The following is an 18,835-nucleotide window of genomic DNA, read 5'->3' as shown; positions in this document are numbered from 1 at the left end:
TAAGAGGGCCCTCACAACTGGGGTCCCTCAAGGAGCCATTCTGTCTCCCATGCTATTTAACATTTACATGAAACCGCTGGGAGAGATCATCCGGAGACATGGGGCACGGGGTTATCAGTATGCTGATGACACCCAAATAGTCTTCTCTATGTCTCCGACTGATGCAGTGACCGAGGATGGCGTCTCTCCTCTCGTGGCATGCCTGGAGTCAGTAATGGGCTGGACGAGGAAAAACCGACTCAGCCTGAATCCAGAGAAAACGGAGGTACTCGTGATAGGTTCCCCTTGTCCAGGAATGGCGGTGGTTCCACCTGTCCTGAACGGGATCACGCTTCCTGTGAAGGACTCCGTGCGCAGTCTGGGGGTGCTTCTTGATTCGTCGCTCCACCTTACATCTCAGGTGAATGCGACGGTCAAGAACACCTGTTATCAGCTTCGGCTTATTCGCCAGCTGCGCCCATATCTGGCCCAGAGGGACCTTGAAACGGTGGTACATGCTCTGGTAACCTCTAGATTGGACTTCTGCAATGCGCTCTACATGGGGCAACCCTTGTATCATACCCGGAAGCTACAGCTGGTACAGAATATGGCGGCCAGGCTGGTCACTGGTACTTCCAGGACCAGCCATATTACACCTGTGCTTAAAGATATGCACTGGCTGCCTATTCGCTTCCGGGCACAGTACAAGGTGTTGGTGATTACCTATAAAGCCCTACATGGCTTGGGCCCAGGATACCTGAAGGACCACCTCTCCCCATACATTCCGCCCCGCACCCTCAGAACTTCTGGGCAGCAATTACTTAGGGTTCCTGGGGCCAAACTCTCCTCTACAACGAGGAGGACGTATTCCATCGTTGCCCCGACCCTTTGGAACACGCTGCCCACAGAGCTCCGCTCGGCCACCTCCCTGGCTCAGTTTAGAAGGGACTTAAAAACCCTTCTATTTCGAACTGCATTCCCCGAGTGAAGTCCTAGATGGCCTCCCTCTCTATCTTGACGGCAAGATGGATGGCTGACCGGGGGTTTTTAAGTTGTTTTTAATTTGTACAATGTATGTATTGTTTTATTATGTTGTTCACCGCCCTGATCAATGGAAGGGCGGTATATAAATAAAAGTTTTATTTATTTATTTATGGCTGATCCTCCACCAGGGTAAGCACATTTAAAAAGACTTGCTGAAGCACTGAATGCAACTCCTGCCTTCATCTTTCTCCCCCTCTTGGCACTGTAGGAAGCACATCATCTCACAGTGCCGCACTGAAGAGGCAGAGTTGCTTTTTGCATCTTTTCAAAGAAGTCACAATGAGACTCCTTAGGCCTTCAAGTTCCAAAACTTCTAAATAATATTGTCTGTCATTCATGCTCCAAAGTAAATGTCATTTCTAAAACTGTTGAACACCCAAGAGTTCCCATTCTTGCCCACTTATCAAGAGCACTCAGCCCAGGTGAGCAAAGCTGGGCCTTTCAGCCTTGATATTTAAAGGATCATCTGACTTATTGATTTAAGGAGGAAAGATAGTGCATCAAAATGCAGCACACCAAAAACTTTAAAGGACTGGAATTCACCAATGTGTTGGAAGAGCTGTGACATTTGGGAAACTGCGCGTCTCTCATTTATCTGTGTCAACATCACCTTCCTTAAGCCTGGAAATACCATCAGTGTTATGCTTCATCTTTCCATTTCTCATTGACTCAAGATGTTGTGACTTTCAACCATTAATTAATATAAATCGGAAACAGACAGTATATTAATTAAACATGACACTCAGATTATTTAAACCTGATATTAAAAAACCACAGAGATTATTCAGGCCATTCTGATATTTTGCTTTTCAAAAATGACTGATGATATCAGGCCCTGGCAACTTGCTCTAAGTCTGCTGCAGCTTGACTCTGAAGAACAGAAGGAATAAATGAAGTGAGAAGAACACTGGAGAAGTCTAATAGACAAACTGACTAATCTCAGACCCCAAGGTCATAGCAAAGCAATTCATTCTCTGTATTCCAACTGGCACTAGACATGATTTATCAATCTGAGAGTAGGCTTACAAACACTATACATCTCAATAATACATTCTTTGCACAGTGTAACTTTTTAAACAATGATAGATTGCCTGGATGGCCTCAAACTTATTTAACAAATGGAAACAGAACATTTGCAAACTTTCAAAAATCCCATCTTATGCTTAAACAAAGAATTACATTGCACACATTTCACCAGGAATGCTAGCAGGACTTTCTGACATCAAAGGAATTTCTGAGAATTCATTGCTAGAGGTTTTAGCTGCTCTGGGTATCAAAGGATTTTGCTGTTGGGTCTTATCATTTTCTTTCTTTACACCTTCCTCCTTTTATGTCAACAACATTCGAGGCCAGTCCCTATTACCTACTATTTATAGCAGTGTGTTGAAATTAACATATTTATAGCTTCATATCTCAATGTAATGTTACCTTGCTCTTTAAAAAGGCCTTAAAATATGTACAAGATGGATGCTTTCATTAAGTTTATACTTCATTGTGTAAATTGAAAGTCTGTATACTTAATTATTGTTACAAAGTCTGTTCATCACTCACTTCATCGAATTATTTCATGATTAGATTCTTTATTAATTCCTGCTATTTAATGTTTTGAGCTACTGTAGCTATTCAGTAGATCAAAACATTTTTCTGATATAGAAAAATGGGAGATTATTTATGTGACTTGATTTGAAAATCAAATGTCATAATTTATTAAATTTTAAATCTTTAAACTTGGTTCAGTTTGTGAATTGAAAGCATCCCATTTTTTCTACTCTTTCGCAACAAAATGTTTTTGGGGAAATAATGGCAGAGTAGTTCCTACTCTGAACTAGAAAAGACCAATTGAATCAATAGTAAAGCAATATTATGTAAATCTCAATGTGTCTACAGTCGGCCCTCCTTATATGCGGATTTGCCATCCGCGGATTTGAGCATCCGCGTATGGCAAATCGGGAAATTGTCCCCAATGGCGGCGCGCGTGCACGCGCGCCGCCATTGGGGACAATTTCCTTCTCCTCCCTCCCTTCCCTCCCTTCCCTCCTCCCTTCCCTCCCTGCCTCCCTCCCTTCCCTTCCCCTTACTTACCTTTCTCTCTCGTCGCAGCGGCTTGGCCTCCGCCGCCGCTGCTGCGGGGGAAGCCGGGTGGCAGTGGCAGCGGCAGAGGCCAAGCCTCGGTTTCCTCGCCACCGCTGAGAAAGGGCGCGATGGCGGTGGTGGAGGCCTCTTGGCCCCCAACAGCACCACCACCGGGCCTTTCCTGTGGTGGCGGCGAGGAAGTAGGGCTGCCGCGCCGGAGGCCTTCAAGGCCTCCCGCACCGGCATCCGGCCTCCTCCAGGCCTCTGCCGCTGTGGAAGGGCCGGATACCGGTGCTGGAGGCCAAGAGGCCCCAGCACCGACACCCGCCCCTTCCGTGGCAGCAGCGGCGGTGAGGAGGCTGGGTGCTGGCGCTGGAGGCCTTGAAGGCCTCTGGCACTGCTGCCCTCCGCGCCTCCTCTTCCCCACCTTCGCGCCTTTTTTGGAAGAGGAGGCGCGGAGGGCAGCACCGCGGGAGGCCTTCAAGGCCTCCAGCGCCAGCAACCGGCTTCCACCGCTGCGGAAGGGCCGGGTAGAGGTGTTGGAGCCCAAGAGGCCCCAGCACCGATACCTGGCCCTTCTGTGGCCGCGGAGGCCTGGAGGAGGCCGGGTGCTGGCGCTGGAGGCCTTGAAGGCCTCCCACGCTGCTGCCCTCTGCGCCTCCTCTTCCAAAAAAAGGCGCGGAGGTGGGGAAGAGGAGGCACGGAGGGCAGCAGCGCCAGAGGCCTTCAAGGCCTCCAGCGCCAGCACCCAGCCTCCTCCAGGCCTCCGCGGCCTCGGAAGGGGCGGGTGTCGGTGCTGGGGCCTCTTGGCCTCCAGCACCAGTATCCAGCTCTTCGGCAGTGGCGGAGGCCTTGAGGAGGCCGGATGCCGGTGCGGGAGGCCTTGAAGGCCTCCGGCGTGGCAGCCCTGCTTCCTTGCCGCCACCGCAGGAAAGGCCCAGTGGCGGTGCTGTTGGGGGCCAAGAGGCCTCCAGCACCGCCATCACGCCCTTTCACGGCGGCGGCAAGGAAGCCGAGGCTTGGCCTCCGCCGCTGCCACCCGGCTTCCCCCGCAACGGCGGCGGCGGAGGCCAAGCCGCTGCGATGAGAGAGAAAGGTAAGTAAGGGGAAGGGAAGGGAGGGAGGCAGGGAGGGAAGGGAGGAGGGAAGCGAGGGAGGGGAGGGAAGAGAAGGAACTTTTGTCCCAATGGCGGCGCGCATGCACGCGCGAAGCCATTGGGACAAATGGGACTTGAGCATACGCGGATTTTGTTATACGCGGGGAGGGGGGGTCCGGAACGGATCCCCCACGTATAACAAGGACCCACTGTACTCCATTTAGCTTTAGTGTTTTGATTTAAATCAATATTCTGGTTTCTCCTCAGATCATTTAAAGATTACCTCTATGTTTGCATTCTCGAATAGACAATGTTTACTATGAAAAACTGATTATTTCTGATAAGCAGTTACCACAAAGGAAAGAGCAGGGCAATTGCTTTTGGGTGGCACAGTTGCTTTCTTTAATGCCAAAGGAGATACATTTCCATGAATGCTTGCCATCATGTTTCCATGCACGAAGAATGGATTTTAAGTTACAGCACTAAAAACAGTACATATTGTAAGGAACTATCATTCATTTTCTTTGAGGTTAGGGACAGTCAGTTTGTAAGGATGTTTCCACAATCATACCATCCATAAAAGATAATCGAAGGATCTGATATTACTAGCATACTTATTGTAACAGGTAGGCTAAAGGTGCAAAGCATATGTTAAGAGAAAATACAGCAGCATATCCTTAGGGTTAGCTCAACTGTTACACCTTTACCCATAGGGTTATTGTTGGGATGTGGGAGTCTATTTACTTGACTTCTAAAAGTGCAAATTGTATCTGCTTTATAAAATACTTTTCAACACTAATAAAACTTTTAAATTTACAGAAAGATTGGCTTGACAGCAGTCTTTTATAAATGTCTAATAAAACATCACCATATACAAAATATTAATTATAGATCTGGGAGGCTTGCATTAAATCTTTGCCTAGTGATGGGTTGAAAAGTTGGTCTCATTTCATCTCTGAAAAATAGGAGAAGGGGAGCAAAACAACCTGTTCACTGGTTCATACATTTTTCCAAGTAAAATAAGAAAAGGAAAAAATGGCAGCTAAAAAATATAGAAATCATTCTTTAAACAATTCACTAAATTATTCCTATGCCAAATATCCTGATTCAATATATCCCAACACCACTGAGATTTACGATTTTGAGGTGCTTGCCACATAATTCTTTTCAGGCACACTGTCACCCTCCATGTTGCAGAAGGTTAATTATCACTGTTTGAGCATGAACTGATTATAGAAATACCAGCTGCCAGTTTTTCTACATGGTGAAGTGCACCTGGAAACATACAACTGTGACTGAATTTGAAGCAAACATTTACTTTGGCAAAGCACAAGACAGAAGGAACCATTATACACTTCCTTGTTTCAGGCAGTAATTTGCATATATCGCCCTTTACAAGATTACAAGATATTACGAATTACACATTTGGAAGAATTACCAACCTGACCCTGTTCATGGCATAGCAACAGTTCTCAGTTTGAAATTCCACTGTACCAAACAAAAAAAATCTGTAGCAGCCTGACACTGTGAACTTCTACAGATTTGGATATAGCACCTACAGCAAAACAAACAAGATTGCTATACAACAATATGTTTGCTTAATGCCTGTGAGTCTCAAAACAAGCCTGTTCAAATAATCAAGTATTACATCTGTAGTTACTGAATATTAAAGGCCTCCAAAAATGAATAACACTTGTAAGAAGGCTACCATTGATTTTAGTGGAGTTTAAGCAAATCTATTATAATATCAAATGTATTTGCTATTTGGACTGAGAAGGTACTTCATTATTCAACTTCCAGAGGTTTAATTTGGCTCTAAATACCCTAATGACACCAGATCCTGTCTAATCTTGAAAGCTAAGCATGGTCAGCCCTGATTAGTACTTGGATGGGAAACTGCCAACAAATACTAGGTGCTGTGAGCTATATTTCAGAGGAGGGATCTAGCAAAAACAATTCTGAGTATTCATTCCTTTGTAGAGCACTATGTTCAGAACAAGGAATTACATTGAAACAGTAGGGCTGCTATCTGAGGAAGATGGTGAAAGGCACAGGGGCACAGAAAAGGCAAAACTGCTCAACATCTTATTTATTTCAGTCTTCTTTCAAATGAAAACCAGTGCTCAACCTGGTGAAAACAGAGCAAATGATGCAGCAAGGGGACTGCAACCTAGCATAGGTAATGAGTTGGTAAGATAATACTTAGTTACTCTAGATGAATTCAAGTCTCCAGAGCCAGATGAACTACGTCCAGTGGTACTTAAGGAACTTGCAGATGTAATCTGAGACCTACTGGTGATAGCCTTTGAGAATGTTTGGAGAACAAAAGAGGTCCCAGCAAACTGGAGGAAAGCAAATGTTGTCCCCATCTTCAAAAAGAGAAGAAAAGAGGACTCAAACAACTATCACCCAGTCAACCTGACATCAATACTGGGAAAGATTCTAGAGTAGATCATTATACAGACAGTCTTATCAAAGCAATCACTTAGCAAAGAATGCTGTGATTACTAAAATTGAACATAGGTTTCTTAAAAAAATGTCATGACAGATTAATTGTATCTTTTTTTTTTATAGAATTGTAAGCTTGAAGGATCAGGGGAATACTGTGGATGCAGTGCCCAGATAAGGGATATAATAGTACTACTCTACTCAGCTTTGGTCAGATCGAACCTGCAGTACTGTGTCCAGTTTTGGGCACTATAATTCAAAAAGGATATTGACAAGCTAGAATGTATTCAGAGGAGGGGGACCAAGAAGGTAAGGGATCTGGAAACCAAGTCCTATTAGGAATAATTTAGGGAATTGGAAATATTTAACTTGGAGGAGAGAAAACTGAGAGGTAATATGATAGCCATTTTAAAATATTTGAAGGGATGTCGTGTTGAAGATGGAGCAAGCTCAATTTCAACTGCTGCAGAGACTAGAACATAAATTAAGAACATAAAACATAAAGGATAATGGATCTACCTGGATATACAAGTCAGCAAGCTTGGGATATAATTCTTTGTTAGTTTGTTTCTTGAAGGAAACAAGTAAGTTTAGTATTTTTTTTTTCTTCCCTCTGCAAGAAAAGTTTTCAAAACTGTAGATTTTGAAGGCTTCTGAAATTTTTGGACTTGTTCTGTGCAAAATTCACACATGGATGTTTTGTGCAGAAAACTGCATAGGAAACAGCATCTGGCACCTTGCCCAGAAACTAAATTACTAGTGATTACTAAGAGCCACCAGAGGCTTATCAAACCCTGCCAAAATGACTCTATCTTATTGAGATAAGAGTTACAGGTTGTTAGATCAAAGGAATGCTATGATTATAGTATATCTTGATTTAAGCAAGGTGTTTGGCAAGTTTCCTATGGTATTGTTGATAAAAGGTGTGATAGACAATCGGTTAGATAGATTTTTTAATTAATTGACAGACTGAACTCCAAGAGTGCTCACCAGTCATTTTTCTTCATCCTTGAGAAAAGTGGGGTACTTCAAGCTTTTATCATGGCCTTAGTGTTGTTCAACATCTTTATAAACAATTCAGGTGATAAAACAGAGGGCATATTTATTGAATTTGCAGATGGCATCCAATTAGAATGAGCAGCTGGTACCTCATACATGAGGATCAAACTACAAAGACCAGCTATTTCTTCAATCCAGTACAATAAATAAAAAAGTCAAGAGGGGAGAAAGCCAGCATCCATATCAGGTTTTCTTGTGGTAACTACTTTTTCTCTTTGCCTACAATAATGTCTGCTTATTCCCAACAAGACATCTAATATTTCACCCACTAACAGAAACCAGTATAATGTGTATTGATCAGCATTATATTGTCACAGTGTCATCATTATTTGAATAAGATTTCCATCCCTACCTGGGAAGATTAACATAGGCGGGATACAGACCACCCCTTTGGGGTGGCCTGCACCTGCCCCTTTCCCCAACAGATCAGGGCCCCAGCGGCCACAGCAGCAGCTCCTAAGGCCCCTATCCACCGCTTTTCCAGGCCTCGGGGAAGCGGCAAAAAGCTGCTTCCCCACGGCCTGGAAAGGGGTGTCCTTGGGGCTTCATGCTCCAAGGACGCCCCAACAGTGATGGGGAAAAAGAGAAAGGGACCACTCGGCCCCTTTCTCTTTTGTATCGCTGGTGCAGCTGTGTAAAGGCTGCACCAGAGATACAAGCACAGAAGGAGCTCTGTTTTGGAGCTCCTTCTGGCACTGCTGAAAAGGCACCACAAGCGCCCTGCAGCGGTGCCCGCGCCGCTCTGTTTGGAGGCAGCATGGCCGTGATGTTGTAATGGCAGCCCCCATGTAGATAGGGAGCCGCCATTACCACGCCGTGGTTACGTGCTAGGGTTGAGGCATCTGTAAAGGACACCCCAAGGCAACCCTAGCATGTATCCATGCCAGCGCAAAGTGCTGGTCTGGATACCACCATAGATACAAAACACACTGCAGAAATAATCCAGTTGGAGATCACTTTAATTGCTCTGGTTCAATGCTAGGGAAGCCTGGGAATTGTAGTTTATTGTGGCATCAGAGCTCTGACAGAGATGGCTAAATGTCTCAGAAAACTACAGTTCCCATCATCCCCTAGCATTGAGCCAGGGCAGTTAAAATAATCTGAATCTGGATTATTTCTGATGTATGTTTTGGACCATATTCAAATCTTCCAACATGGGCTGTGGCATTCCAAAGTACCATGGACATACAGTGATGGAGACTAATGGCTCAGCCTTAGGTGACATTTCTATGCATTATGCAAAGCACTGGATTGGATTATAAATGACAAAGAAAGTGAATCTTAATCCATGTTAAACAAGGCAGCTCAACATAGGCTAATCAAGAACAGTGTTATCCACTAAAATGGAAAGTGCCAATCCATTTCATTTTGTATTGAATATGATAATGAAATTTCATTCAAAACAGGAAGAACTGGATTATTTTTCACTTTTATATTTTCATACAGAGAGAATTATGCTTCTCTGTCCCTGTACTCCTTAGTGCAACCTGAAATCTTTTGTGCATAAGGCAATCTCTATCCAAAATGATGGAGAAATGTAACCAATAGCTCTCTATATAGGGAAACAGCAGTTGCATTTTCATTCTGCCTGAGGAATGATTTCATATATTTCAAGTGTTGCATCCATCCTGCCTATTTTCACGTCATCTATTTCATATTTCCCTTTTTTCTAGGTGCAATATGGTGGCAATTATGTGTATAAAATTTATATGGAAGGATGTAGAAATGCAAGTGTTATATTCATTTTTTTAAAAAAAATAGAGAAACCATACGGCTCTAGACAGATGCATTCATAGACAGATAAAAGTTAGATAGGTTGCTTAGGCTTGGTTTAAATCTGATGAGAGAGTGTAATATTTACTATATACAATATATGTGTACACAATATGATATAACCACACTAACAGCACAATCCTATATATAATTCACTTACTCCTACTTGAAGGCCACAGCATCTCTATTACACTACATTGACTGGTAGTCACAGAAGGGCATGGAGGAGGTGTGGCCTCAAAATCCATTTTGGGAGTCCCCAAAGCCCTTTGCCAATCCCCCACCCCAATTTGAAAATTTATTATTCACATGATTTTTAAGTGATTTATTCTAAAATCCATACAGAAAGCTTTGATAATACATTTAAATATATATCATGCCTCCATTTTTAGCTATATACTGACCAAAATGGTGATAGGAAGTGACATTGGCCAAAGGGAGATTAGGGAAGTAACATGGCATTACATCCAGGTGACAGTTTGGCTGGTAAACGGCTAAAAAGAGAGGTACTTTTTTCCCCTGGCCACCCACACAATTGCTCATCCCACCACGGAGAGACACCTTGAGCTTCAGCTACCTCCGACATCTTTCTAGTCTCTCTTCTCTGTGCATGGACCAATTTGCCACTGATTTCACTGGGCTATGCTTGCCTTGGTTATGTTTTTATTTATTTCCTGATGACGACATAAAGCCTATTCAACAATGTATCATCACCTTCCTATCATTTAACTACTCTAGCTAATACAGGAACAGCACTTGTCTCTGTCCAACCCAGTTTAAATGAACAAGAGCATTTGGGGCAGGAAGGGTAGGGAATAATGTATGTACCTGCTCCATATATCTGCAATCTCATTTAAAATACATTTACCACATAAACTGAGCAATTTATATGTAATATTAGTGTTAAGTGCTGTGAACTAATTTAGCCAAGTGAGTAGAGCATCATAAAGGAAAGACCTGTGTTTGTAATATTAATTTAGATAAGGGCTTTTAAAAAAAAACAGGACAAAACAGAACTATTGCTCCACAGAGAGCAGGAATTTAGGGCTCTATATTACCTTGATTTGGGTTTTTAGAGTTTTAACTGTTAAAATGGGGGGGGGGTGTCTCAGACTGTATTATTAAAAATTCTGGGGGGCAGAAATGTTTTGAGACTCATTCACTGACATAACAAATACAGAGACTTTCCTGAATTTCAAACAACTCTTGAAATCTTTTTCTTGGTATGTTAAACCCAAGGCACCCTCTCTAGATATAGACATAAATATAGAGATATTTGGAGATATAACCCAACTGTGATTATGTTTGTGTCAGGTTTCAGTTGTATGTTTTACAATGTAATCTTGAAAAGTTTAGAACTGTGTTTCAAACATTTATTGGAAACAGTTCTTAGGAAAACAAAATCTGACATCTCCTTTTGGCTTCCATATTGTCAGTTTGATATCCCACAGATGTCCTAGTGGACATGGTAACTTTTAAATGAATAATCAGCTATCTAGAACAGTTATATGGATGTTTTCCACTTTGCCTTATCTAACTGGGCTTTTAGTATGCTGAGATCACATTAAACCAGTGTGGTTTAGTAGTTTGAACACTAGTCTCAAGAGAAAGGGTTTCAATTCCCTCCTCAGCCATTGAAACCTACTGGGAGACCTTGGGCAATTCACACTATCTCAGCTTCAGAGAATGGCAAAAGCCCTCTGAAAAAAATATTGCCAAGAAACCCCCATGATATGTTCGACTTAAAGTCGCCATAAAAGAGAAATAACTTGAAGGCACACAACACACCCATACAAGGTACAATTAGTAGTTTATCTACATTTAAACAGTAAAAAATGGCAGGAATAAAATCTACATTCACTGCTGGAACATTACTCAAAGACATGTCAATGACAGTCACTGAAAGATGTCCCCCAGATAGTTACTCATATATTGAACAGGAAAATCAACCCAGAAGTGTTTTGTTTTCTATCTCTGGTGCATAGGAAAGTTATACAACACCACTGGTCAGTTTCTAGTCAAAAACAGCAAAACTTCAAGCAGCCACAAATTCAAAAATATATCAAGTATGCAACAGGGACACAAGCTGAGCAATAGTATAACTTGAAATAAACAATCATGGTTTTCCCTGGAGCAATAGGAAATTTAAGATTTTTTTGTTGAAAATTGGGAAAGCATGACCCATACCTTTCAGGGTTCTCCACTTCTTCAGTTACAAAATTGAGGTAAAACCTAGAAAAGCATAATGTACAAGTTAACAAACTTCTTCTTCTTCTTCTTCTTCTTCTTCTTCTTCTTACAGCATTTATCAGCAAGAAAAACAATTCTTAACTTTATTTTCACAATAACTCTGCCCAGAAGTTAGCCTTTGAATAGGGTTTATAGAACAAAGACTGGAAAAGTTACTTTTTTATAGTACAGATCCCAACAAGTGTCGTCATTAGCCATGTTGAGGTGGTGTTGTATTCCAGAAAAGTAATTTTTCCACACTTTGAAAACAACTCCCTATATAGCTTAGTATTATTAATATTAGGGTTGATAATCTTCAGGGTTGAAATAGCAATCATGGCTGGGGTGCATCTGGACTTGCATAGTTAATTCTAGAAACAAGGTAGGAGCAACTTTGGATCCCAAAAGATCCAAAGCATAATTAATTCAAGAAACAAGGTAGGAGCAACTTTGGATCCCAAAAGATCCAAAGCCTCTTCTGATATGCACCTGTTTTCCTCCTACCATCCCCAGAAAATCTATTCCCCACTTAGATTTCAATAGACTTACTAGGGGCAACCCTGCCCAGCTGTTTGTCTGAGGAACACTTGAAGGACACTTCTACCCACACTCCGACTTCTTCCAGCCAACTGATCTCAAAGTTAGGATTGCTGACCTAGATTAATGGGCAAACAAGCCTTCAAGAAACCCAGCCCACCAAACAACTTACCAGCCTGAGTAGGCATACATTCCAGAATAAAATGCAAGAGGCAATCCTTTGACACTGGCTGCATTCCCCACAAAGGCATCTTTAAAGTGCTGGGTTTCTCCTGAAAAGCAGTTTTGGAGGGAATAAATAATTATAATTAAGGATGAGGAATATCAAAGTTTCTACATTTTTACATTTCAAACTTATTAACCATTCCCCCATTCTGAGATATAGCAGACAGTTAAAATATGTTTATGAAAGAAGAATGTGAATGATATATATCAGTTATGGAAAACCTTTGGTCTTTCAGCTGTTTTTAAACTACAGCTCCCATAATCCTTTACCATTACCATGCAGGGTGGGCCTTATGGGAATTTTAGGTCAAAATAGACCTGCAATGTATCCACTAGCCCATTATTGTGCCTATTGCATCTGATTGGTTACCACCATTGATTTCCATTGAGCCAAATGTCACAGATTGGTTGCTATATGCCATGTAATAATAAATAACAAATACTGAGGGCCTAGGTACAATGCACAAGCATAATTAAATTCTACACTGTATATGTTGCTGTTAATTGCCATCAAATCAGCTTCCTTATGAATGAGAGACTTCCAAGAGACCCTGTTACTATCAGCCCTGCTAATATCTTGCAGACTCAGAGCTGTAGCTTCTTTGATTGAGTTCAGACACCTGTGGTGTTGTCTTCCTCTTTTCCTATTGCCTCCCACTTCGCCAAGCATAGTTGTCTTTTCTAATGAGTCATGTCATCTCATGATATGTCTAAAATACAATGGCCTCAATTTAGTCACCTTGGCTTCTAGGGAGAGGAGCGTTCAGGCCTTATTTGCTCTAGGACACATTCATTTGTCATTTTGGTAGTCCATGGTATCCACAGAACTCTCCTCCAGCACCATATTTCAAATGAGTTTATTTTCTTCCTGGCAGCATTCTGTACATACCAGATAATCAGCTAGCATTCCTGAACAAGGATTTATAATATTTTCCTAAATAATTGGATTATTTTTATAATACAAGGTAATAGCGCAGATCTTGCAGGTCTTTTGAACATCACATGGCAGTCAGGACTAGGAGCTATTTGATATTTAAGAAAACTTGAAGAACATTAGAACAAGCACATAAGAGTAAATACATTGGAAATTGTGTCCAGGAGGTGGATAGCTACACATAATAATAGACTGTGTGCCCATGTCTGGCCACTATTGTTTGGAATATTTACCCTCCAGCCATAATTTCATGTGAAGATTGTTTTGAAAGCACTTCTGCTAATTTTAAGAAAAGCTAACAGGAAAACCTAGTGACAAACAATTCCTTCCCTCTGGGCATATGTCAAGAATGCAGTTTTTCTCCTTTCCTCATCACAAATATACACATTCAGAAGCTGCAATAAAAAAAATCTTCACCAAGAAACATAGCTATATCCATCATAACATATAACAGACGATTGTCAGAAACTTTGCTATGGGGATTAGATGCTGCAAATACATTCTGTCATATTTTATCAATATGCTCTTCATATGACATTATTTTGCTTTCCTTGTTATTAACCGATATAATTGGTTACAGTATATTAGTGGGAAGCAACCATGCTCAAGGATGATCATGTTGATTTCATGCTCCTCAAGATTCTAATTTTGTCATATGGCCAAACATCAATAAGCAAATTCTGAGATTTCTTTGTTCCATTTTCATTTGTTATTGCTGAAGACAGTCTGTTTTACTCAAGTAATATAACATGCCAAAGTTCACAATGATAAGCATCCTGTTTAAACAACTAACCTGCCCCTCTACAGTATTAATGAAGCCCATACAATTCATTCTGGGCATACTCATGTTGGCTTGGTGACATCTTTGTAATTATGATATTTCTCTACTACCCTCATTTAATAAAACAGACAAATTCTCAAGTGGTTTACCTACTGCAGTGTCAAAACTGACGCTATGATACAACATGGATAGGAATAAAAATTATTTAAAACATACTTCAGCCCATACAAGTGTAAGAGGTTAGTTGAATAAAATAAGGTGGAAATGCAGGAGTATATATGAGTTGTGTTTTACATGTATTCCAGCAGATAGATTTAAGAAATTTGACTTTAGTCTGAGATCTGACAGCTGTTCTCTGTTTTAAAGTTTCTGGACTGTTTGCAGGTCAAATGCAATATGTGCTCTGGAATTCTCAAGTTGAAACTAGCTGCAGATGCATGGGGAGAGGCATGGTGTGTTAAAGCATTTTACATACAATTTGCCTATTATTTAAATAATGCACACACAGCATGTGCACATGGGGGGGTGCCAAAAGGGGACAGTTCTCACATCTTAAAGGGGGGGGGGGGCTAGTAGAAATAGCTGAAAACCAAATGAGGATGTGAAAAAGGGAGAAAGTCTCTAGATGCAGACTTCTTAGACATGTTTATGCCTTTCTGTCATATTAACAAAGGTGGTTCATATTGCATTGCTGAGTCACATAATTGCAGTGTGCAATCCAAAAATTGCAGTTCTAGCATCAAAAGCCACTCAAGACTCTTAGAAGACGTTACATCACTTTTCAAATACTGCAAGGGTTGTATGGTTACCTTATCCTACGGGCCTTTCACAACACACAATAATAGCACTTTAATTCCACTTTGACCACCATGTCAACAGCCTATTGCATTCTGGGATTCATAGTTCCATTAGTTATTTAGAATTCTCTGCTAGAAAGCTCTAGTGCCTTTCCAAACTACAACACCCAGGATTTTCTAGAGCATAACAAAAGCAGTTAAAGTGGAATAGTTATATGGCATATATTATGTATAAATCACAGTACTGCATTCAGAAGTATGCCTTTGTCTGTTTCACTGTGTGGCCAACCCTTCTTGTCAATGAAAATACCCTTTAAAACTTTTAAAAAAAACAGGCCCAGTAAGACATCATGAGAAACTGAAACTTCCCAGGACAAGAATGTGTCACAAAAAGTCTTTTGGCTTTCACTTTGCACCCTTCCCTTCCTTTCTCTCACCTTGGCATTCAAAGCAAGCATATTCAAAGCTACCATTTGTACTATGGTACAAACTTCACTTTTCCATTATGTCTACTGTAGAAAACTGTGCTTTGAAGAGCAATGACCAAAGACAAATGTTCTCTGATCTTAATTCGTTAATTAGCTGGTTCTTGAACAAACCACAATTCGTGCACTTGAATGAAAGAGGAAATACAGTTTGTTCCAAAACATCAAAAGAAGGTTTATAATTTGTACCCCACTCCATGCACAGAAGATAAGGGGAGAGGGAGACTGAAGGAGAAAATATTTTTATCATATAGTTTTGTACATTTGGTCCTGGAATATAGTGAAGAAAAACATTTCCATTGTAAGGAAGAATGTTGGGGTACGTCTGAGAAAAATAAAACTATGCTATAACAAAACACAGATAAGCAAATAAGAGAGGTACTAGGGAAGTCAGGAGAAGATGAGTGCATCTGGTACACAGGGATGAGAAGGAGAAAATGAGCAAGAGAAGGAAAAGAAAAGAGATTTAGCAAGGAAGTGTGGATAAGAGGAGGAAGAAAGACAATGAGGGTGAAAAAAAAATCAGAGAAAGAGAAGGGAAGGAAAACACACTTAGCCAGGAATTGTGAGGCAGGATGGTGGAGAAAAAAAACAAGAAAGGGACCCAGGGAATGAATGAGAAGATAAACGTTAATACAACTTGTAGTGGGGAGATGAAAAATAGGATGAGAGAGAGAGAACTGGAAAGAGAGAAGGAAAGGAGAAGTTTAACTATGAGCCCTGGGGTGGCAAAGAGGAGAAAAATGACATGAAAGAGAGAAGTGGGGTGAAAAATGAAAAATTAAAAAACCTAAACAGAAATGAAGAAGATATTTTTAAGACTTTCTTTGCTACCAATGGTACAATCCATTTTATTTATTTGATGTTGTGTGCCGTCAAGCCATTTCCCAACTAATAGTGACCCTAAGGCAAACCTATCACAGGGTTTTCTTGGTGAGACTTCTTCAGAAGAAGTTTGCCATTGCCTTCCTCTGAGGATGATAGAGTGTGCTTTGCACAAGACATCCAATGGGTTTCCACGGCTGAACAAGGATTTGAAACCTGGCCTCCTGGAGTTCTAGTCCAACAGTATACCACCTGGCTCACCTCCTACCTTTTTCCTACTGATGGCACTCAACATGAGCTATAAAAATTAAACTCACAGATAAAATAAAGAGGTGAAAATAAACCACAAATTATTGTTAAAATGTCATTAAACTATAAAATAAAAACTATTTAAAAATTAAAAAACATTTTAAAGTATCAGAAGATTAGTAGAACAGCTTACTATATGCATTCAGGGCCCAAATACCTGTAAAAATAGAATCATACAATCATAGAGTTGGAAGAGACCACAAGAGTCATCCAGTCCAACCCTTTTAGAATAGAAACATTTACACCTGCCAATGGGAGGACATCAAGGAAGCAGTCAATTTGACTTTCTTAAAAAGTGATTTCAAGAGTCAGAGAGTGCAGCCACTAAGAAGGCCTTTTCCCATGTTTCCATCAGATATCCCTGTCAAGGTGACTGACCCCTACCATTTACAATACATTAAGGAACAGTTCTGGGGACAGAACTGGGATAATTAGCAAGATAGGAAAAAGTACAAAGTGCATAATCCTGCTTTCAGCATTTTCTGAGGCAAGAAATGCTGAGCCTGTTGATTATTTCCCTATACTGACCAATCCTTTTTGCTGATTCCTTTATGTCTTTCTGTGCAAAAAATGACAACCACAGCTAACTTTTTGAAAAATTCCTGGGATACCTTAAAGACTGAAAATGTTATTACAGCATGACCTTTTGTGGACCATATATTTATTAGTCTTTAAGATGACACAGATCTCTTTGTTGTTTCTACTGCAACAACTAACATGGCTACACCTTAGGAAACTGATGCTGCAGAGAAAGAGTTTGTCTGTGTTTGGAGATAACGCTAAACCATGTGTAGATACACACACAACTGAATGTAATACAGAAGAACAAAAGTGCCTGAGAGTTTTGTTATCACAATCCTTTTTGAAACTGTTTATTCTTCTAATGCTCTTTTTTTCTTTGCTGAGAGGGGCAACACATTGGCCCTTCATTTAAAATGCTTTCTTCAATATGCTCTCATCAGCATACTGCTGTAAATATAAGTTTTCTCAGCATAGTTCTACTTCCAGTTATTTACATGACAGTATGGAGCTTATGTTGAATAAGCAGAGACTAATTAAGGGATGTTGCTGGCATAAGCACTATTTGGTTGGGGCAAGGGTGGGAAGGGGGAGATAAAAGCACTTAAAATAGCATTTACTTTTCAGTTCATACCTTTAATTAGCTGCATAACTCCAGGGACTATAATTATCAAAATTGCTGCAAGCTTGCAGAAGGTTAGGAAGATCTGGATGCGGGCACTCCAGCTGACACTCATGCTATTCAGGACCATGACAATTGCTGAAGGGATGATGGGAGAAAGAGAGAGAGAATGAGAGTAGAGTTAAAGGAAATGCTGCGCATCCATGTGAAAGCATCACATGGGAAATTTTCTCCCCACATGTATTTTGTTCATTTTCTAAAGAGGACAACTTACCTTTATATATGGTTCCTTCCCAACTTTTGTGCAACTTATTTTTTCCTTTCCCTTTTCACACTCACCTCAATATGTTTCCACTAAACCATCCACCTGGCATTGTACCATTGTAAACTCTCTTTACCACCTTTCAACAGAAGATAGTAAAGCTTCCCCCTTGCTGGGGGAACTGTGTGGCCTGGCTGGCACTAATAATTGATGGACTAGTATAACTCAACCTTAACACCAAAGATTCATTTTATGTTCCCTGTCTTTTGAAATCTTTGATTTAATTCCAGATTTTTATGTTGTTGAGGGAAGGGTCAACGAAATAGTAAAATAATCAATGGCGGGGTACAGACGGGCAGGGGAAGACGTCTTGGAGGTGTATTCTGCTGAATACGGAGCCTCCAGACCGCCCGCCCCGGGGGCGTGGCTCAGGTGATGGGGCTTCCACATGGGGGATAGTGAAGACGCCTCACCTGGGGCCGTTTCTGACCCGCAGTTTCCATACCGCCGCCTCGGAGGACGCTGCAAAGAGAGAGGCAGCTTCTGCACGGGCGGCCAAAAATGGGGCTTTTTTTTTCTTTTGCCGGCTGGCGGATGCGCAGCTGCGCAGCTGCGGCGCTCAGCACCGGCGGCAAAAAGCCTATGTGCACATTTAAAGCGCCCAGGCCCCTTTAAATTTTTTCCCTCGCCCTGCCCAAGAACAATGGTGGTCTCCTGCCAGCTGGTGATCAGCTGGTGTTGGCATCCTTGTCCGCTTGCACGTTGATAGTGTCACCAGCATCATGGATGCCTCCTCTCCTTTGGTCCCCACGCTCTTGCTGAATCTGCAATGCACAG

At 41.4% G+C, this 18,835-nt stretch overlaps 1 protein-coding gene across 1 annotated transcript in view; it reads right to left on the bottom strand.

The window, feature by feature from the left end:
• Positions 1–18,835, bottom strand: part of SLC7A11 (solute carrier family 7 member 11) — a 76,008-nt gene that overhangs the window by 36,320 nt on the left and 20,853 nt on the right. Inside the window, exons 4-6 of the mRNA XM_089525791.1 lie at positions 17,749–17,874; positions 12,412–12,511; positions 11,661–11,705 (exon numbers count right to left, since the gene is read on the bottom strand). Coding sequence (XP_089381917.1) covers positions 11,661–11,705; positions 12,412–12,511; positions 17,749–17,874 — 271 coding nt within the window. The remainder of the gene's footprint in view (positions 1–11,660; positions 11,706–12,411; positions 12,512–17,748; positions 17,875–18,835) is intronic.

The sequence above is a fragment of the Sceloporus occidentalis genome, unplaced genomic scaffold, assembly GCF_023333645.1.
Source record: "Sceloporus occidentalis isolate IW3139 unplaced genomic scaffold, rSceOcc1.0.p SCAF_5, whole genome shotgun sequence".
NCBI lineage: Eukaryota > Metazoa > Chordata > Lepidosauria > Squamata > Phrynosomatidae > Sceloporus > Sceloporus occidentalis.
Note: the sequence above shows the minus strand (reverse complement) of the source record. Positions and strands in the feature narration are given on the sequence as shown.